The sequence below is a fragment of the Verticillium dahliae genome, genomic scaffold (assembly GCF_000150675.1).
Source record: "Verticillium dahliae VdLs.17 supercont1.17 genomic scaffold, whole genome shotgun sequence".
In the NCBI taxonomy this organism is placed as follows: domain Eukaryota; kingdom Fungi; phylum Ascomycota; class Sordariomycetes; order Glomerellales; family Plectosphaerellaceae; genus Verticillium; species Verticillium dahliae.
In genome coordinates, this window is record NW_009276936.1 from 205,815 (window position 1) to 226,472 (window position 20,658).

General features: G+C 57.2%; 7 protein-coding genes across 7 annotated transcripts in view; 3 read left to right on the plus strand and 4 right to left on the minus strand.

The window, feature by feature from the left end:
* VDAG_07548 (uncharacterized protein) overlaps positions 1–1,253 on the minus strand; it is a gene marked incomplete at both ends in the record, with an annotated part of 3,857 nt that extends 2,604 nt beyond the window's left edge. Inside the window, 3 exons of the mRNA XM_009656453.1 lie at positions 9–743; positions 846–862; positions 1,199–1,253. Coding sequence (XP_009654748.1) covers positions 9–743; positions 846–862; positions 1,199–1,253 — 807 coding nt within the window. The remainder of the gene's footprint in view (positions 1–8; positions 744–845; positions 863–1,198) is intronic.
* Positions 1,254–2,820: 1,567 nt separating this feature from the next.
* On the plus strand, positions 2,821–3,588 carry VDAG_07549 (uncharacterized protein; the record flags this gene model as incomplete). Its single annotated transcript, XM_009656454.1, has 3 exons — positions 2,821–2,888; positions 2,995–3,084; positions 3,225–3,588. 3 exons carry the CDS (start codon positions 2,821–2,823, stop codon positions 3,586–3,588), a joined length of 522 nt encoding a protein of 173 aa, XP_009654749.1.
* A 1,090-nt stretch (positions 3,589–4,678) lies between these two features.
* VDAG_07550 (phosphatidylinositol N-acetylglucosaminyltransferase GPI3 subunit) lies at positions 4,679–6,264 on the minus strand (the record flags this gene model as incomplete). The annotated part of the gene is made up of 2 exons (XM_009656455.1): positions 4,679–5,723; positions 5,780–6,264. 2 exons carry the CDS (start codon positions 6,262–6,264, stop codon positions 4,679–4,681), a joined length of 1,530 nt encoding a protein of 509 aa, XP_009654750.1.
* A 448-nt stretch (positions 6,265–6,712) lies between these two features.
* VDAG_07551 (ATP-dependent RNA helicase dbp6) lies at positions 6,713–9,040 on the plus strand (the record flags this gene model as incomplete). Its single annotated transcript, XM_009656456.1, has 1 exon — positions 6,713–9,040. One exon carries the CDS (start codon positions 6,713–6,715, stop codon positions 9,038–9,040), a length of 2,328 nt encoding a protein of 775 aa, XP_009654751.1.
* A 2,648-nt stretch (positions 9,041–11,688) lies between these two features.
* Positions 11,689–12,837, plus strand: VDAG_07552 (uncharacterized protein; the record flags this gene model as incomplete). The annotated part of the gene is made up of 1 exon (XM_009656457.1): positions 11,689–12,837. The coding sequence occupies one exon, from the start codon at positions 11,689–11,691 to the stop codon at positions 12,835–12,837; it is 1,149 nt and encodes a 382-aa protein (XP_009654752.1).
* A 98-nt stretch (positions 12,838–12,935) lies between these two features.
* Positions 12,936–13,826, minus strand: VDAG_07553 (NAD dependent epimerase/dehydratase family protein; the record flags this gene model as incomplete). Its single annotated transcript, XM_009656458.1, has 2 exons — positions 12,936–13,463; positions 13,542–13,826. 2 exons carry the CDS (start codon positions 13,824–13,826, stop codon positions 12,936–12,938), a joined length of 813 nt encoding a protein of 270 aa, XP_009654753.1.
* Positions 13,827–14,453: 627 nt separating this feature from the next.
* Positions 14,454–15,724, minus strand: VDAG_07554 (uncharacterized protein; the record flags this gene model as incomplete). Its single annotated transcript, XM_009656459.1, has 3 exons — positions 14,454–15,007; positions 15,127–15,459; positions 15,546–15,724. The coding sequence occupies 3 exons, from the start codon at positions 15,722–15,724 to the stop codon at positions 14,761–14,763; spliced, it is 759 nt and encodes a 252-aa protein (XP_009654754.1). The 3' UTR covers positions 14,454–14,760.
* Between the last annotated feature and the right edge of the window lie 4,934 nt (positions 15,725–20,658).

Here is a 20,658-nt window from a genome sequence, read left to right on the forward strand (position 1 = left end):
GTTGGTACTGCTGGCTGGATCGCGACGGGCCTGTGATGGCGCGTATGAGCGTATGCGGGAACGGGACTGGGCCCTTGGTGGTTGAGCGGGCGTTGAAGATCGGGCGTTGGCGTTGGTGTTGGTGATGGCGCCGGCACGGGTGTGGCAGTTTGGGCCTGCGCAGCTGCTGGCAAGCGTTTCGCGTCAAGCCGGGCCTTTTCTTCCTCACGTTCGGCCTGCTCCAGAGCATGAATCTCCCGCTGCAGAGCGACGGCCCTGCGCTCATCCTCCCTGATGGCCCTGACCGTCTGCTCCCGATACCTGGCGTAAAGCTTCTCTACCAGCACGGGGATCTTCCCAAAGTTGTCGATGACCTCCTTCAGCGACGGTAGAGGAGGACTCTGGGCCTTTCGCTTCCTCGAGTTCGGCGACAGTGCTGGGTTGGCGTCGGTGTTCGGGTTCGGGCTGGCATTCGCATTGGCGGCGGCCTCACTCCTGAGCTCCTCCCGCACTAGGTGCAGGAAGAGCTGGCGCAGGGCATCAGGGCTGAGGCGTGCGGCGTCGTAGGACGCGTCATGCCGGATGAGAGCGTTCGCCTTGAGGAGATCCGAGACGCGGGCAAAGGCAGCGGCCTCGACGCCGTGGACGAGGAGGGCTTGGAACAGGAGCAGCGACTCGAGCGGGGTGTATGGTGCGGTATTCATGCCCCAGTCGGCGAGTCCGCCGCGCCGCTGCTGGGAGAGGAGGTGGATGGGCGCCACGATCTGTGGAGAGCGAAGCGAAGACAAAGTCAGAAAGGTGTCATGATGGATGAGGAACGCGATGAGGCAACGATGGTTTGGAACGGAGTGGTCGACAAGACGTACTGGCTGCCGCTTATGCGCTCTGGGAGAAATATTGATGCATCTAACTGCGCGCCTTCCGGGATCGCGGGGGGGTATTGGATAGAGCTATTCGGGATGGGCGCGCAATTGATAGATGATGATTGACGATGTTTTTTCTTCGGGGGTCGGCCTTTCGAGGTCACGTGAGACGGAGGAGATGAGAGATGGGATTTCTGACGGCGATGGAGATGAATGTTGTTGCTGGTTGGTGGTTAGAGCTTGGAGCTGGAAGGCGGGTCGAAATTTGTTGCCAGGCTGAGGCTAGAGCCAAGGCAGGCAAAGGCAGGCAAGGCAGGCAGCTCGCCCAGTGCACGAGGCGAGGGATGGAAGCGTACGGCGGGCGGAAAATCCTGCGAGGGAGGTGAGCTTAGGTAAGGCGGCAACCTTCATGGCGGAGCCCGTAGCGAGTCATCAGCACCATTTCGTTTGATTACTAGAGGGCACCATCTAAGATGAAGCTGTGTAGATGCCCAGTATGGTGGTTTGCACCATTTATCCTTTTCACAACATCCTTTGTGTTCGAACTACATCGCTACAACACCGGTGTTGTGGCTCTTCTGCGCCATGCCATTGACAGTCAGGCATCACCATCACCAATGGTACTGCTGATGCCATGACTCTTCTCTGGTCGGTACATGGTACCATGTACCTTGCTACATGTACCTTAGTATGCCTAGCCACAGCCACGAAATGGATGTCTCGCGGGTGATGCCGTCATGCGAGTCCTGGTGGACGCGGCGGATCGAGTGTTTCTTGTGTCCCGTGGGAGAATCACCCGAGAAGCAAAAGTGTCTTCGAGGTGCGCAACAATCAGGTGTCGCAGACACGAGGAAGGAATCATGGTTTCTGTGGCCCTCCGGCCCCTGGGAAATTGTCCATTTGTGTATAGCGCCTCGCAAGTTCATGCACGAACCATCCCAGCGATGGCAGGCGAACACGGCGAAGAAAAAGCCCGATCTACCTGATTCCCGGACTTCGAGCGATCTGCATGAGCATTACCTCCTATGCACCTATGAGACGGCCTACATGTACTGATCCGGCCCAGACAGTGCTGACAGTGCATGTCATGCTGTCCGGTCCCTCGGCAGGGTGCACCGTGGCCCCCCTTGCCCCCCCCGTGTTGCAGATGACAGCGAACCTTCGGGGGCAAGGGGGGTGTCTTCCCCACCTTCGGGCAGCTGGGATGCACGGTGCGGGAAGCGATTCCAGGCACGCCCCGCGCATTAGGACGGGCAGCAGTGTCATGATTAGCGGCCAAACTAGCCGCCTTGGCTTGCTGTCCGAAGCTGTACAGTACCTTGGGTTGCCTGCTTGCCTGGGTAGCTGCATTGAGCCCCTATTCGGCACTCGACAAGCTCAGGGAGCTTGATCAAGCTGGCAGGGGAACATGCCTTGGACACATGAGAGAGGAACCATACAGGTACATACTCCAAGCATGGACCTGACGTTCATCTTTCCTTCATCCTCATACAAGCCCCCAGGTCATTCAGACGGCAGCCCTCCCCATCCCCCCCCTTGTCAAGGTAGCATGAATCTCCTCAGTGCATCGGTTGGCCCGTGACAGGGGCCCAGCTGATTTGCTCTCGCCCCTCCCAAGTGACGGTTGAGGTGCTGATCATCCTGGTCTCTTTTCCCCCTCTACATCCCCCAATCCCCTTTATCGACCCGACCCGAGCCACGACAATCACTAGAGTGCCCCCTACCTTTAAGGTACCACACTCACCACCTCCACCCCAATACATGGTACACCCGAAGCGCTGCAGAGCACAGCTCCCCTAAAACCTTTGACGTCTTCCCTCCTCCCCTCCACCACACTGCATCTACCCTACCTACCAACCTACCTACCAACCTACCTTGCCAACCTACAACCGCGTCTCCTTGCTCATCCTCACCGCCACGCCCTACTATTACGACCTAAGCCCGGCCATACATACATCAACACATCTACACTCCAGCTATGGCCCAGAACCTGACCGACGCTGAGCTGGACCGCGACTGGCAGCCCAATGGCCGTCGTCCTCAGTCGTGAGTGCGCTCCCTTGATGCTTGATGCTCCGCCGTCCCCATGGCCCTCTTTCCACGCCACGAACCTTCGTGCTACCGGAGTACGTGAGCTGACCAACGCCTGTAGCACCATCGCCCGCTCCTTCTCCCAGGAGCTGATGGACATTTTCCGTATCGAGAACAGCGTCGCCGACATGGACGAGAAGGTTGACCAGCGGTAAGACCGTCCCAAGGAACTCGTGAGCTCTGAGCTTCGAGCCCCGAGCTCTGGGCCCTCCTATAACGCCGTGGGCGTATTCGCTGCGACGAAACGGCGACCGCCCGACCGCCCCTCCCCAAGCTAAAACCTTCTCGCAGAAAGCAAAACGTCCAGTCCCAAGCCGCCGAGCTCGAGGCTCTCGAGCGCCGCATTCGCGAGATGGAAGAGCGCATGAAGCGCGGCTCCTCCTCTACCCACCAGCGGGGCGCTCTCCCCATTCACCAACAACAACCCTCGACCTCAACCTCGACCTCGACCTCGGCCACAACCTCCTCCTCTGCTGCCGCGACAGCCACCAAAGACGGGTCCCGCTCCCGACCAGGTACGGCGCGCCAGAATCAGCCTCCCGCCCCGTCCTCGGCCAACATGCCACCCACTCCCACTGCCAGCGAAGGTGATTACGAATTCGTCGGGAGGGACGACCTCTCCGATCGCCCCCCTTCCCAGAGCACACGGCACTGAGTCGCTATCCTCCCTCTCCTCTCACGCTTCACAACACGTTTCCTTTCTTCCTCTCTTTCTCTATCCTCTCCTCTGAGACACGGCACCCCTTCTTTTTTTTCCTTGTACTCGAGACACGATCCGCCGCCCCGAGAAATAATCGAGAGGAACCAGAACCAAGAAAGCTGACCCTCCCTCCTTCTCCTCAAAGACGGCGACCACGGCCAGGCATGAACGACTTGTTCCTGTTGCTGTTCGGAAGAACCCCAGGCTGAACATTTCTGCCAAAACCATCCACAACCAAAACAAAGCCACGGACCCCGGCCTGGCCTGCGCTCGACTTTCGCTGATACCCCCTTCCCTCTACACTGTTCTTCATTTTTTTCCCACCCACCCCCCATTGCGAAGACCCGCACGCCAGCCCATCTGGTGTGCTTCTTTCTTCGACCCTTCTTCGGCCCCCTCCTATCTGTCTTGCGGTGATGTAGGAAGGAGGACAGAGAAGGGGGGGTTCTTTCACCTGGATACCTAGATTTTTCCCCCGTGGACGATGAGCCGATGAAACGCGCTCCTTAGACGGCTCTCTCCCTCTCACTTGACGCCCTCCCTTTTTTTTTCTTCATTCGACAAGTTGGTTTGGCGTTTTCTTGCGGCATGCTGGATGGATGCCTACCCCACCCCTCTTTGTTCTCCCTCTCGCCCCGTGCTATTCCGGACTGGATTGGACCTCGACAGCTCTGCGGGTCGAGATATGGACCCGAGGTAGTCATCTTGGCGAGCATGGAGACAAAGGGGGTGGAAGGCTGAGGCAGGGATTCCGAGTAGCGGGCATCCTTGCGGGATGAAGCTTCTCTGCTGGCGGCTGCGAATAGAGGCCGCGCCGTACGAGAAGTCTAGAGAATGTGTATATACCGAGACGAGTCGGAGGCACGGTCAAAGCAGTATATCTTATATTCTGTGCTGGATGAACCTGGAAAAAAAAACCTGTGATGCTGCTGCTTCCATGCTCTCTTGTTGAAAGCAGGACGCATATGTAACCCAACTGAACCCGGAACGCCATGCTCGTCTACAAGTCTCATGCCAGAAAGCCGTCCGTCTATCCGTCCGGCGTCTATTTGTTCCACCTGCCGTGTTTCCGCCTCTCGTCTTCGTCGTCGTCCTCGGGGATCCTCTTCCGCGGCCAGTCGCGGCAAATGTCAATGTCGTCGCGGGGGAACCACATCTCGAGAAACAGGTAGATGAGGTAGTCGATGATGACGCAGAGGCAGAACAGCTTGCCGGCCCAGATGCCGCAGCCATAGTACCGCTTGAGGCGGTCAATCAGCGCGAAGCTCCTCTCGCCGGCGCGCGCGACGCCGTAGCGCGGCGACGGGGCACCGTCGTGCTCGTCGTACTCGTCGTCGTCGACGGCCTGCTCCCCGGCGCCAGCGCCGCCGCCGTCGTCGTCGTCATCCTCGTAGAGGCTGCGGTAGACGCGCTCGGTGCGCTCGGCGACGTTGGTCCACGAGTACATCTTCTTGACCTGCTCGTGGAAGCGCTCGGTGCGGACCTTGTTGGCGCGCAGCGCCGCGATGGCCTTGCCCGTGGCGGCGACGAGGTCGTCCTCCTCGGGGCGCGCAAAGACGGTCATGTGCGAGGGCAGGACCTCGGGGATGCCGCCGACCTGGGTGCAGACGACGTAGAGGCCGCACGACGCGGCCTCGACTATGACGGTGCCAAAGGCCTCGGTCAGGGACGGGTGCAGGTAAATGTGGCCGCGCACCATGACGTCGCGGACCTCCTCGTGGCGCACGGGGCCGAGCATCTCGACGCGGTCCTGGAGCACGTTCTGCTCGATCATCTGCTCGAGGTCGATGGCCTTGGGGCCCGAGCCGGCAATGACGAAGCGCGTGTTTGGGTTGTTGTAGAGGATGGGCGGGATGGCCGCCGTCAGCAGATCGGTGCCCTTGTTGTAGAAGAGGCGGGAGATGACAACGATGGTGATTGTGTCGTTGGGGCCGAGGGGCTGGGCGGGCGGCGGGTTGTGGGCAAAGTTGGCGACGCCTGACGGGTTGGAGGGGTAGTTTTTGGGGCGGAAGTTCTCGGCGACGACGGCGTTCGGGATGACGGAGACCATGAGCGGATCGAGGGATGCTCGCAGAACAGTGTTCTCCTTGCTTGGGAGGTGTCAGCCAGGTGAGCTCGAGCAAGAACCTTGGACACATGTACATACCAGGTGTGGCTGACGCAAATGACATGGTCGACGTCGCTGAGGGTAAACTTGAGAAGCTTATTCGTCAGGATGCTCGTGGCATCTGCGAACCCAAAGAGTGAGTGATCTGTGAAGAGGGTCCGCAGTCCCATGGTCCTGCCATGGAGGATGGCCTCGTGGCAGAGGCTGCTCAAGCTGGCATGGCCGTGGACGATCTCAATCCTCTCGCGGATGACAATATTGCGGAAGATCGGGAAGAACGAGAAGACGGTGGGGAAAGTGGCCTGGCGAAAGATGACGAGGAAGGGCACATGGTAGACCTTGAGGCCGTTCGTGAGGTAGCGCACGCCGGTGCGGCCTTCGTAAGCATGTGTGATGACGATGACTTTGTGGCCGCGGTCTATGAGTTTCGAGGAAAGCTGGTAGATGTGGCTCTCGATTCCTCCTGGCTGCGGAAAGAAGAAGTCGCACACCATGGCGATGTTGAACGTACGACGGCGGGGCATCGTGGCGGTCGAGGGTCCTGCTACCTAGGATGTTGAGGCATGTCTGACGTAGGACAGATGTCGAAACGCGGTGGGCCAGCCTTTTCAGGCAGATTGATGAGTTGTCGGGGGTCGACTGGTCGAAAGTGGTGCTCAAGTTGTTCAGTCGACCATGATCGTCAGTCAAGCAGGTCCCTGGGCTCGACCTCAAGATGCGCAGAAGATCAACTGGTCAAGGGATTGGATCAAGACAGCTAAAGAAGAACCCCTACAGCGGGATCGATAAGGGGGCGGTGGACATCGGCAGAACGCTGATAAGCCGCTGTACCGGATCATCGCCCAAATTTTTTGGAAGCTCGTCTCTTCTGCCCCTCCGAGGCCAGACACAGTCACGACGACGAAACACCACTCTCGACATTTTGCTTGGCCGACCGCTCCGAACGACCAATCGATCAGAGAGCCTGGAAACATGTACAATCGATACGTCCCGTCAAAGGGAGCAACTTCTGCATCATCACCACTTCCTCAACAGAGTACCGCCAGCCATGGCTCGACCAGCCAGCCCTCCACAGACTACGCTCGATACGTACCCCCAACGAAAGGAGCAAAGACGACGGCGGCCCAATCTCCATCAATAAACTCGCATGATGCGCTATCTCCCGCGACAAAGCGCAAGCATGGCGATGCCTCGACGAACGGCACAGAAAGCCCTGCACCGAAGAAGTCCAAGCAGTCTGAAGATGTAGAGAAAACCGAGAAGAAAGAGAAAAAGAAGAGGGAAAGGGAGGCGAGAGACAAGCCAAAGAAGAAGAAGGCTTCCAAAGAGGACAATGGGGACGACGATGACGAAGAAGACAAGGTGCCCTCGCGATTCGCATCAGTATTGGCAAAGAAGGCCAAGTCGATCAGGGCCCCGGCACCACTGCCCGAGGGAGCTGAGGCAATGGAGGTCGACGGAGACGAAGCGGAGGACGTCGAGATGCACGGCCTGGACCCCCTACCGCAACCGGAGCCTGTGGCCGCCGACACGACCAAGATGTCCTATGAAACCCTACCGCCATGGCTTGCAGCACCGATACGCGTTGCAGCCGACACCAGAACTCCGTTCCCCGAGATCGGCATCAACGACCGTTCAGCCAAGATTCTCGAGTCGAAAGGCTTCAAGGACGCTTTTGCGGTGCAGACGGCCGCGATACCGTTACTTTTGCCGTCGTGCAAGCACCGCCAGGGTGATCTTCTCGTCGCGGCAGCTACCGGTTCCGGAAAGACCTTGGCGTATGCGTTGCCGATTGTTCGCGATATCAGCCAGGGCCAAGTGACGAGGTTGCGAGCGCTTGTGGTGCTGCCGACCAGAGAACTTGTCAACCAGGCACAGGAAGTCTTTCAGCTCTGCGCCGCTGCTTTTGATGCCCGTGATCAGAAGCGCGTACGCATCGGAATTTCCATTGGCAGCCATCAACTGAAAAACGACCAGGCGAATCTGGTAGAGCAGACGGAACGCTACGACCCCGAGGCATATGCAGACGCTGTGAAGAGGGATCGCGAGGCTTGGACTACACTTGAGGATGCCGATGCTGAAGGTGGGCCGCAGGCGTCCAGGCCAGTCATGGGCAACTTGCCCGACCACGTCGTCGACTACAACTCCAAGGTCGATGTACTCATTTGCACTCCTGGAAGGCTGGTCGATCACATCAATCATACGCCCGGCTTCACGCTGGACTATGTTCGCTGGCTGGTAGTCGATGAAGCAGACAAGCTGCTGGCGCAAAGCTTCCAGGGGTGGTTGGACGTGGTCATGCCTAAGCTGCGCACCAACAAGTTCAGCGCACGCGACTTCCCCGACTCGAATCTGACAGGCGTCCGCAAGGTTGTGCTCAGTGCGACGCTCACCCGAGATCTCAGTCTGCTCGGCAGTCTGCAGCTCAGGAGGCCACAGCTGATCGTGCTCGAGGGCGGCAAGGCCGATGGCACGACGCAGGTGGCCGAGCACACGCTTCCCAGCTCACTCAAGGAGTTTGCGACAAGAGTTTACGACACTAGGCTCAAGCCTCTCTATCTGCTCGACCTGCTTCAGGGCAAGCACTTGCTCTCGCCCACGGACACGACATCGAAGAAGAAAACAACTCCTGCAAAGACAGCAGCAGCAGCAACAGACGACGACGACACTTCATCAGAAGACGAGTCGGATACCTCGTCGGACGGTTCATCCGACACCTCGTCAGACTCGGACTCGGACTCGGACTCGGACTCCGACACGCCTAAGGCCCCCTTCAAGAAGACGGCGCTCATCTTTACAAAGTCCAACGAATCCGCCATCCGTCTCTCTCGCCTCCTGTCCCTCCTCGCGCCCTCTTTCGCGCCCCTCATCGGCACCCTCACCTCGACGCAAAAGACATCGCACCGCCGCCGCGTCCTCGCCTCGTTTACAACCGGCACCCTCCGCATCCTCGTCGCCTCAGACCTTGTGGCTCGTGGCATCGATCTGCCGGCCCTCGACAACGTCGTCAACTATGATCTCCCGGCCAGCGCCGCGGGTTACGTCCACCGCGTGGGCCGCACGGCGCGCGCGGGCAGGCAGGGACGGGCGTTCACGCTTGTGGAGACGCGCGAGAGCGGATGGTTCTGGGGCGCCGTGGCCAAGTGGGAGGGCATCCGGCGAACGGAAGAGGTCGGACGGTTGGTCATTGTCGAGAAGGCTGCGGAAGAAGGAGGGTTTGGCGGGGAGAGGATGGAGAGGTATGAGAAGGCATTGGAGGAGCTGGGGAAGGAAGCGTCCGAGGTGCGGAAGCAGAGGTAGAAGCTGTGACGAACAGGATGCTGAAGAGAACTGTTTGCGCCGGAGTTGCGCGGTCAAATGCATGCACGTTGATGCGTCCCTGGGTCAGTGTGATCTTGTTCGAGCGACAGCCGATATTGCGTGTCTCGGGATCCCACAACATTGTGTCGTGGTTCAGGCTTTGCAAGCATGGGTAGTGAACGTCCCTGGCGGTCTATAACTGGACCTCGAGTACGTTGGTTCGCTGCGTCAGTCATCATTAGGAGGCTTCATGAAGAGCGATACTGGTCTGAAGCTACGTCTCAAGCTATCTATCGATCCGTGATATCTGAGGCGCATATCTTCGGATGAACTCCTACACGTAGTTTTGATTGTAAGCGTGTAGCAGACTGGTAAATGCTCACAGAGAAATCGTTAGTAGTGCTCCATGAGTTCGTCACTGTTGGCCGTATCTGATTGTCAAGCTAGGTTCGCTCTGACCTGGCAGACAGAGTCTACCACCCATTCGAGCGTCAAGGAACATGTTGCAATGGGAGTGGACCTGGCCAGGAAAGCCCGGGTCATCGCCTTGGCCGACAGCACACTATCCCGCCGGTGCCAGGCATACAAGTCCCTTCATCTGGCCAGACCACCCCGTCGATCTCCGCCGGAGAGCGGTGGCCTGACAAGAATCTGGGGTGGCCAACCCGCGGTTATCGGCGAGAGCCGTTCTAGGCGCACGATGTGGGTCTGGCTCAGGATGTCGCCGCTTCAAGGAGGAGCTTCGACCAACGTCCACGTGGAGGGCTATGCAGAGTTGTGCAGGCTTGACTGGAGACATACAGCATGCTCGTGTTTGATGGAGAGCTTCGTAGAGAGGTTTGTGAGACACGAGGCGTCAGCAATGAATTGATGATGTGGGCTTGATGATGGGATCCGTTGTAAGGACTCGGTAGGTGAAGACCCAAATTTTGGAACGCAACTGAACAGTGAGCTAACGATAGGTTGCGAAATATATCCAGATGTGTCTTTTGGGTGGCCAGGTTCCAAAGTGATAGAGAGCAAGCTGTGATGTATCTCCGAGTGGGTATTTATCGTGCTCCTTGTTCTCTTTATAAACATATTTCATCAGGAACTCACTAGAACAGCCTATCTGCATTGACAACAGCCAAGGCAGCGAAGTATGTCACACATGTTATCTAGGTATATAGGGACCTACCTAGGTAGTTAATTGAAGCACGCTTGAAGATGATTATAGCTCTCCGCACACACGGGTTCCCTCCTCGTCAACAATATGAACCAGTTGATCTCGACCCACGACACTTTCCACCCCTTCCCACGATTTCCCCTCGAGATCCGCCGGCTGATCTGGGAGCAAGCCCGCTCGGAGTCGTACATGTTCTGCGCATTCGACACGGCAGCGTCGAGCAACCACAACATGCAGCAGCAAGCGGGGAAAATTGTAAGCTGGCGTCAGACCAACACCATTCTCAGCTGTCGTGAAGCGCGCCAGGCGATGCTAGTCTCGCCATCACATGTCGGGCTCATCCATTTTGCGAAGTTTGTCAGGCATGTATTCAATCACCACAACCACCCTCGTGCGCAGTACTCGAGCGAAGGTCATTTGTTCGTGACATTGGACTCCGCCATGATACACTCTCGTTCAGCGAGTGAAATCTACGACGACGTACTGCAGCAACACCCGGAGTGCCCGGGCGGGTGCGTGCACCTGAAGAACTTGGTGACGATTGGAAGTTCGCGGCCCATAGCCGAGACGAAGAATTTGGCAGCCCTCAAGGATGAACCGATCATGAGCCTAGATAGTTGGGCGGATGTGTTGCCTAAAAATCAGGCATTTCTGGATTGGTGCTTCTATCGGAGCCACAGTCTGGTGACTCATCTTGAACGCGGTCATAGGATAAAAGAAGCACGCCGTATAGAGCTAGAGAAGGCGAGCCGGGCGCGTGCGCATTTGTCCGCGTGCTTCGAGGTGCGATGGAGCGTTCCAGAGGTCGGCGAACTGTATCATGCCATGGAATACGTGGTTAAGGAGTCCTCAGAGTGTGTTCCAGTCATGTACCTAGCAGCATTGGCGGGATGAAGATGCCCGGCCATTGTGCCTCGTGTTGCCTGGTTCGTGCAAGAGATGGCAGAAGCCGAACTCTCATCTGCAGATAACACCTATCTTACCTACCTGGTTCATGCTATCGTTCAGGTTGATGATAATCATGAAGATGTACCTAGGTAGGTACCAAAGGTGGTGAGGCAGGTAAGCAGAGGGTGGTTGTGCAACTGGAAGTTATGCAGATTAATTAGCAAAGGAAGAAGCAGAGGTAAAGCGGCGACATGCATCGAGCATGGCAGCTTCCTCATCCAGCATGCGCCTGCCCCTGCGCCTGCCCCCGCCAAAGCGAGACCCCACTGGGCTCTTTCCCCCACCAAGAATTGGCGGACCCCTCGAACGTATCACATGGGACCAAAGTAAGCAGCGGCGACAGACTACTTTTTGGCGATACTGCATTTATTCTCTTCTCTTCCCCATTCTCACTGTATCCTGGATTGACAGTTCTCTACATTCTCTCCTCTCTTCTCGGTACATACGAACTTGTTGATTCACCTTTGCGACTTTGCGACCATTTGCGATCACAAACCGGTTTCTCCCCGTCCCCCACAACCAAGAGATCGCAGCCATGCCTGCCGACGAGCTCCCGATGGACCTGCCCATCATTGACCTCGATGTCTTCCTCAACAACCCCCAGGACTCCCCCGAGTCCAAGGCCGAATGCCTCAAGGCTGCCAACGCCCTCATCACCTACGGCGCTCTCGTGCTCCACGACTCGCGCGTTTCGGAAGAGGACAACACGACATTCCTCGACCTCCTCGAGGACTACTTCGCCCAGCCCCGCGAGGACCTCCAGAAGGATGAGCGCCCTGAGCTCTCCTACCAGATCGGCGTCACGCTCGAGAACACCGAGAAGCCCAAGTGCGCCGTCGACGAGCCCTGCCTCGACGTCATTGCCCGCCTCGCCCCCGAAGAGCGTCCCCTCGACATCTCCGCCCACAGCCCCGACCCCAAGTGTCGCTTCTTCTGGCGCATGAACGACGCCCCGCCTCCGGAGGTCAAGACACAGTTCCCCGGTCTCAACGCCGCCAACGTTGTGCCTGAAGCCCCTCACATCCGTGACCGCTGGTCGCCGACCATGAACCACTGGGGCGCCACCATGAAGCAGGCTGTCGAGGGCGTGGCCTCCATGGCCGCCGCCGGCCTCGAGCTGCCTGCCGATGCTTTCACGAGCGCCGCACGCTACGGCCCCCACCTGCTGGCGCCGACCTCGTCCGACCTTCGCCGCTTTGACCAGCCCGACACCATCCTCGCCGGCTTTCACACAGACCTCAACTTCCTCACAATCCACGGCCGCTCCCGCTACCCCGGCCTGCACGTCTGGGCGCGCAACACGGGCAAGAAGATGGCCGTCAAGATCCCCCAGGGCAGCTACCTGCTCGTCCAGGCCGGCAAGCAGCTCGAGTACATCACGGGCGGGCTCGTCAAGGCCGGCTTCCACGAAGTCGTCATCAACGAGGCCACCATTGCCGCCATGAAGCGCCGCACTGAAGAGCACCCCGACCGCCCCCTCATCCGCATCTCCTCAACCATGTTCTACCATCTCTCGTCCGACTACGACCTCGCACCCTTGCCGGCGCTCGCCGAGAAGGCGAAGCAGGTTCGCGCGCAGCAGTTCAACCTCGGCAAGGACGAGGGCGCCGAAGTCGAGTACCCGCCCACAAAGGTCGGTTTCCAGGTGCAGAGTGAGCTGAAGCACATTGCCCTCATGGCGTGATAGTCGCATGAATGAATAAAAACGTTAAATGTCCATGTTTTGTCTTGTAATCATACATCGTGAATTTCTGGTGGTCATTGCGAGTTCGCGACGCCCACTCAGGCCTTGCGCACCTTGTCGTACACAGGCTCACCCTCAGCAACGTCCACACCCTCCTTGACAACCCGCTTCACGGCCTCGTCAATGTCCTCCTGGCCATCCAGCAGGTCGACCCACGACGTCTGGAGGCCCTCGGCGTCCACGAGCCGCGCCGTCACCTCGGCGACCGTCCTGCGCGACACCTCGCCCTTGGCACCGCCCGTGCGCCCCAACTCGACGCCGCCGACGTCCCCCTCGGTCAGCGTGCCGGGCCGCAGGCTGACGGCGGCGAAGTCGCGGCGCGCGCCGCCGGCCTCGTAGAGGACCTCGTCGGCGGTGACCTTGGCGTCGTAGTAGGCGGGCCAGCGTCGTGTTGACCTTTTTGGGCGTCGGCCCAGGCCGCGGCGTCCCACCACGCGGGCTGCGCGCGGCGCGACGCGAGGTACGAGATGAGGATGAACTTTTTGACCGAGGGCGTTGCCGAGGCGGCGCGCAGGAAGTGCGTGGTTGCGTCGCGGTCGATGATGCGGGTCTGTCTCGTTAGCATGCTTGACTTTTTTTCTTTTTTTTCTTTTTTTGTTTTTGTTTATTCCAAAAGGGAAGAGAAAAGGGAGAGGCAAACGTACCCGGTCGGCGCCGCCCTTGCCGCCGGCGCCGGCGCTGAAGACGACGGCGTCGGGCTTCACCTCGGACAGGATGGCCTGGGCGCGGTCCTGGGACGTGACGTCCTCCAGCGACCGGATCAGCACGTGGAGGGTGCCCCTGCCGTCGGCGGGGGCGAGGCCGCGGATGGTCGGCGCCTGGTCGTCGGCGCGGATGACGCTCGTGACCGTGTGCGAGGCCCGCAGCAGGAGGGGCGTCAGGTGCTGGGCGATTTTGCCGTGGCCGCCGAGGATGAGGACGTGGGGCATGGTAGGCGAGGTTTGTCTTTTGCTGTGTGGTATATCTTTTGTTGTGTGGTAAGCTTTTTGTTGGTCGCCGAATCCGGATGCCGAATGGGCAAATGCAATAGGATGTCGCCTAGGGTGGTGATGGTGAAGCTGCTTGTTGCGTTCGGATTGCCAGGCTGATTGATGCAACCCCTCAGAGAGACTGTGAAAGAAGACGATTTATACGGCTTCGTCAAGCCTCACACAACATGCCATTCCTCGCACGTCACGCCGCGGGGACGATGACGTCAATTGATCCAAGACGTGCTCGCTCGACCGAACGATTCATCATCAATACGAATACCTAGACGAGCACTGCTGTTTAGTAATAATAAGCTTCGCCGGGGAGGGGCGTTTATGTTTGCGTCTCTGCTTTCGGCGGATGGGGCGAGGGGCCAGCAGCATGTCCGATCGGGGATAAGCGTCGCTGAACTCTACTGTGTGTGGGTGCTGAGATCGGGTTATGGGGTTACATGGTACTCAGATAGGACGAGGGTATTCCCATTTTTGGAGGGTGTGGTGACCTTGATGGAACTGTCCATCGGGGGGCGCGAGTCGCGGCGGCAGGAATTCTTGTTCTTCATTCCTTGGTACGGGGTCGCGAATGACTCGAGATGAAGTGGAATGATATCAATTGGATCAAAGGATGCGTTCACACCGTGGTATCATCTGCCGAACAGGCCACAGGGGGGTCCTGAAGGTAAGGTAAGATAGGAAAACAAAGGCCGTGAAAATGAGGACCCCAGACTCCACCTCTGATGGGCTCCTACAGCCCTCTTCGTGCCATAATGCCCATCACATATATACACACTCTCTGACGACCACAGTCCTGTTCCGTCATGCCCGTTATGACGCATGCCGGTTGTGTCGCTCGTTTGCAAACAAACCTGAAAAACTGAAAAAAAAAAAAAAAGTTTCATATCGGCACCTGCGTATAGAGCCGATACATGGCATCGTAGGGCCTGTGGACTCGGAAAGTCTCTGCCGGTGGCCTCGCAAGCACGGCATCCTCTTTGTCCTGCGACACATAGTGAGCCTTGCACAGCGGACAAGTGTCGTGCTTGTTGAGGAACCACTGCGTGATGCATTCGGAGTGGTAAATGTGGCGGCACGGCAGGTTGCGAATCAGATCGCTGTTCTCGAGTGTTTCCAGGCACACCACGCTGAGAGAAAGCCGCGTCAGCACTGGGGGTTTTGGAGAGAAACTTTTTCTTTCTGGCCAGCAGGACGCAAGTCGTGAAGGCCGAGGAAACAAAGAGGACGGGAAGGGGGGAAGACGTACCAAACGACATAGGAGCTGGCTCTGACAACGCCCTTGACCGCATCGTCGTCCTTCTCCTCGTCAAGCTCTCCCATACACTTGCCCTCGTCTTCGCCCTCATACCCGTCGAGCCAGGCCTGGTATGTCATGACGGGCGCCGAGTTGTCGAGCTGCGCAACCTTGCGCGCTATGGCCTCCAAGGCCACGGCCGGGATCGCCGGTGCCGGGGTCCGGGGTGTGGCGGGGCCGTTGCCGGGGTCACGGGCGTGGGCGTGAGCGTGCGCTTCCGCATCCGGCGAGTTGGGTCGCGTTGGCGAGAAACCAGGGATCATGACCCGGCGCGCGACCCAACAGCTACGAAACCGTAAGCCCCACGATTTCCTGTGGGCGGGAAAGAAAAAAATTGGTTCAGTAAAAGAAATCTCTCTCAAGTTACGCACATGCAGAAAAACAGCAGAACGAGGCCCGTCAGGGCGCCGAAGAGGATGAAGATGGAAATCCAGATCGGCGCGCGCTTCTCCCCCGAGGGGGCCGGATCAGAGGTCGGGTCGGCAGTGGCGCTGGCGCCGGCGCTTGTGACAGTGACATACCTGAACGTCGTTGTTGCCGAGATTGCCATGCTTGGAACCACGTCGTAGAACAAATCGTAGAATACACTGATTGCTGCTTTTTCTTCCTTCTTCTTGGCTCTTGGCTCCGTTTCGCTCCCGGTCTGTGGGACTTGCTTTTTTGCTGGTGATTGGCGGACACCTTTCGTCGACTCGTCGCCTATTTGGGCCGATCTGCCAAAGCTGTCTGCCCGAGGGCGACTTTTGATCGAACCGAAGAGCAGTGAGCGATACCCAAGTTGTTGTCGTCTGGCGGAAAAGGTGACCAGCCAACCGTGTGGCAATCCGCGTCACCGAGAATCAAGACACCAACGCCTCCCGTCGCTGAGGGGACATGGACCTGGGCTGGCAATTCTGTCGGTCAGGTGACGGTAGCGGCGATGGACAGGGAATCCACGTTTTGTTTTTCTTCTCCTTCGGCGGCCATGCAATGTCCACGCGGACGCACCAGATGCAATCGACGGTTCGAAAGGCTCGGGCTTGAAATCGTGCAAGGACGAAAATAAAACAAAAAGAAATATGAAGCGGCCCAACGAGCATCTTCAGGAAAGAAATCACTCTGCTTCGTCGCGGACGCCCGCCGGGCTTTGTACGACTGCAAAGACGGGATCACTACAGGGGGAGAGCCTGTGGCACAGGAGGGCAGGTCCGAGCCATGATTGGTAGGGTCTCATCGTGACCCTCGACCCTCCTCCTAGCCTGCAGGAATGTGGTGGTCAAAGAGGGTGTGGACGGGCGGCGGGGCCCCTCGAATACGATCAGGTGTTTGTCTTGATTGAGTTTGGCTCTGGCGGACGGTGGACGGTGGAGCAGACCGAGGAATGGATGGGGGTGGGCGCGTCAGTGAGGTGGGATTGGAGGACGGGCGTGTGTTTGGTGAAGGGAGGGGGGAGCTAGGTAACGCCCGCGCTCTATCTAGGCTATATGGCTTGCATGCTGGGTCGTCGTGATAAGCTGGAGAGAGAGAGAGCGAGCGAGAGAGAGAGAAGGGGGTCTGTGCCAAGACGCTCAGATCAATATGAGGGGACAAGTTTGGCCCGGTTGTATGACATGTTTGCTACGCAGTTGTCGGTCGTCTGTCAATGTTTGACGTCCTGAGACCGTCGCACGCCTGGCTTAACTTACCCCAGAAACCGATCGTCGCGTGGGCGAAATGACAGCGCCGAAACGACGATCTGCACGCTATGGAAGCGTCTGGACTTGCGGATTGGTTTGCTGACTCAATGCACGAGGATCCTTTGGTCGTTGGGCCAGTGCTCGCTCGCATGCCGCTATTGGTGACTGGTATTGTTTTCACATGCAGCTAATCATCGATCCAAACCGCCTTCGACTTCATTGAGATGTAAATAAACAGAGTTCAAGAATTACGACCAAAGGCCATAATTCAGACAGTATTGGGATCATGATGCCTCGAGGTAACTTGCGATTAGGTAGCTGTGTTTCTGAGGCTCCTGCACGTAACTTGCTGAGTCGTAAAAGCAGGCACTTAGGGATCACGCGTTTTAAGACCCTCAGGCTCAGACGAAGTGAATTTGTCTTTGCGAAAAGAAAATCGAGATACGTGCTCACAATAAAGTATTGATGTTGAAGCTCTTCTAGCTCAAACTTGTATTGACAATCATGAATTCAACGTGGTTTTCAGCATCCTCTCGCTCGAGAGTCTTCCGGTATATCATGTCACTCTCACGTTTGGATCTTCCGCAGCTTTCCTGGCAACACGGCAAGAATCGAACCTATAGTCCATGATTCAACATTCAAGTTCGTTTTCAAATATTCTTATTACTCGCCATCTCCCACCCTTACAATGTCATATACAAAACTCTTCTGCCCTATCACTGTCGGTGATGTCCAACTCAGCCACCGCGTCGTCATGGCTCCGCTGACACGCTTCCGAGCAGATGCCGACCACGTGGCTTCCCTTTGATGCTCCAGTACTACACGCAGAGAGCCGCTGTTCCCGGCACACTACTGATTGCCGAGGCGAGAGCGCGCCCGGCATGTGGAACGCAGCATAGATTCAGGGATGGAGGGAAATCACCGATGCCGCCTACGCAAGGGCTGTTTCATGTTCATCCAGCTATGTGCTCTGGGGCGCGTAGGTCAGATGGAGGGATATCCTCTTCACAGTTCGGGTCCCGACAGTATGGATAAGGACCGATGTGGCGGAACATCATTTTTCGCATATTGTCCGCGGTTTCGTGGAGCTGAACATATTTTAACTGCACCTCATTGAGTCGCGGGTCAACAGCAACGTCGACTGTGGGAAAAAAGGGGGGCACGTAATTTTCATTGAACATCTGGCAAGATCGGGTTTCTGTTTTCGTTGCTGGAGGATATGATGGGTCGGGGCCCGCAGTAATGTCGATGAAGAGCATCAAGATCGTCATGCCCTCATTGTGTTTGATCGGGACCTTCTTTCCTCGCCGGACCTAGTGCACCGGCGCCAACACGGTATCGAGCCAATGAATACGACTGCTCCACCTTCTACACTCCTGCTCAAGCAGAGGTCTACATTGATTATCCCTTTTGCGAAGAGGACCTGAGATCTTTGAAAGCATAGGTTATCGATCCATGAGATTGCAGGATTATGCCTGCTGTATTGAAGGTTCTTCCGTTGGCTTCAAGTCATTGTACAATCTAGGTACTGCATATCATCAGTGTAGGCTGTTTGTACCACCAAACTTGCAACTACTTTCGCCTTTGATAGGATGAGCGGTCAACCTGGACGTGTTGTCAGAGGCAATTCGTTGACATGAATTTCCTAATCGTGATGAGTCAACTAAGGTCATTGACAAGTATTGATCATGAGCATCGTCGAAGCAGGATGTTACAACAGGTCTTCGAAATGCCTTTGATGAAGAACCCTTCAACGAATTCTACCACTCGAGCTCGATCTTGCTCGAATCTGGCCAGCAAAGAAGAAGATCGAGCTCATCGAGGGGTAAAATTCACCTCATTTCGAGAGCTGGCGGTCTGAACGACAGAACCATAATCCTGGGCCTCAATAGAAAGTGCAGAAACACAAGCGCATTGATGTACGCATCCTGCATTCAGAGCACTACGGTGTGTGCAAGCACAGAAAAGCTGGTTTCAGTCGTCACACGAATTAATTAACGCATGTGGTCAACCTCCCCATGCGACGGAGGATCGCCCCAGCTCGTGGAAGCAATTGCCAGGGGTGTGGCAACCCAACACCAGCGATGACCTCATTTCCGTAGCTTCAGAAGCGCGCTGATTGGCACACTCGAGCATCGCGGCTTCTAGGGGGCTGACATCCCCGTAAAGCTTCTTTCCCGACCACGGCCGATTCAAGCATCGCGGCGTGGGCGCAGGGTTTCTCTGCTGTGCATGCTGGCAAGTCTGGGAACCCAACTGACAGAGCAAGATTTCACGATGCTTGCGATTGGGTTCCCGTAGTGCAAGCCCACGCACCGCACCGCACGTGCAAACAGGTGAGGCGGGTATGGACTCAGTCAGTTGACCGCCAGATGGCACTCTCACAGGCGGTCCGATCGTGTGGTAAACAAAGATGGTGGCTACTAGCCTGGACGTGTTGAGCCAGCGTTGGCCGGCGTAATTAGCGAGGACCAGGATGCTGGAATATGATGCGCTTCACAGTCATGGTTGCTGGCATGTCCTTGGGCATCGAATTTTTCCTGCGAGACGGCAAGGAGCTCTCTCGTTTGGTGGTACCGGCTCTTGTTCCCTGTGACCTGTGGGTGTCGCCAGGTTGTCGTGGTTGGCTGCAGTGACACGCTGGCGATGGCTGCTGTCCATCTGCATCGACAACGTTGCCGCGACGAGAGGAAGGCGACTGCCGAGGGACCCGCCCTGTTTGACTTTTGCTGTGAACTGTCTGGGCAGAGCTGAGATGAAGCAGACTGGGGATGCACAAGCCCTGGTGAGCTGAGAGCTGATAGTGTCACTGGGGCTTCTTAGGCGAAAGGACGAAGGAGGGAAAAAAAGAAGAGGCTTGGCCTTGTGTGGTATCGTCCCACGTTGGAGCGTTCAAGGGCGTTAATTTGATGGTAATTAGTGGATGCCTCCGGGGGGGCCAGGGAGGGCCAGGGAGGGCCAGGGGCGGCACCTAAAGCCCCTAATGCCTAGCGCCCCACGGGCATGTGAATCTCGGCACGCTTCCTGGAAGGTCGCCCAAGTTGCCAGAGAAGACAGGAAGCGGGCAGCCAACAAACAGCGGATACCAAGCACTGAACCAAGCATCTTCGCCCCTCAGGCGGCATGTAAGCTTAATCCGCCTGGGGACCTGGGTACCTAGGCTGGCCTGTGATGTGCAATGAATTCCGTGGGCTCCACTGTACATTACACTCGCCTACCTTACGTCCTTACCTACCTACCTACCTACCTTCCATTGTGGTCATGTTGTTGTTCCAGGAGTGCCTGCTCTCAACCGCCCTCCCTTCTATCGCAGACCCCCCATGCTTCTCTCGGTCGGGGATGGCTAGATGCATTTTAGATCAGAGACATGACCAGTGAAAGTAAGGGACAAAAACAAGAAAAAGCAGCAGAGACGACCAGGAACGATGACGGCTGCACCATGGCAACGAAACGACGAGTAGTCCAATCCCCCCCCTCATCTCCTGCTGGCGCCCACAGAAGCCCACATGCCTATGGCGCCCCCTCTGCCCCCCCCTGCTCCAGTGATGATGAACGTGGTTACTCCAAAATGAGGCGAGCTTGACCAATGACGCCAAGCATCACGATTGCCAAGGAAACGGTCCAGCACTGCCACACTCACGGCCGCTACCGTCCCTTCCCTGATCTCATACGATGAAATCACGTTCACCTAGTATACCTACTCTACAGCAGGCAAAGAACCAGCTGCCTCCTTCCTGCCTCTTGGAAGCTTTCTCTCTGAATCTCAACCTCTTACACCTTCGCCTTGGGCCTTTCACGAGCGCAAGCCTTGCCTCTGCCTACCGTCAAT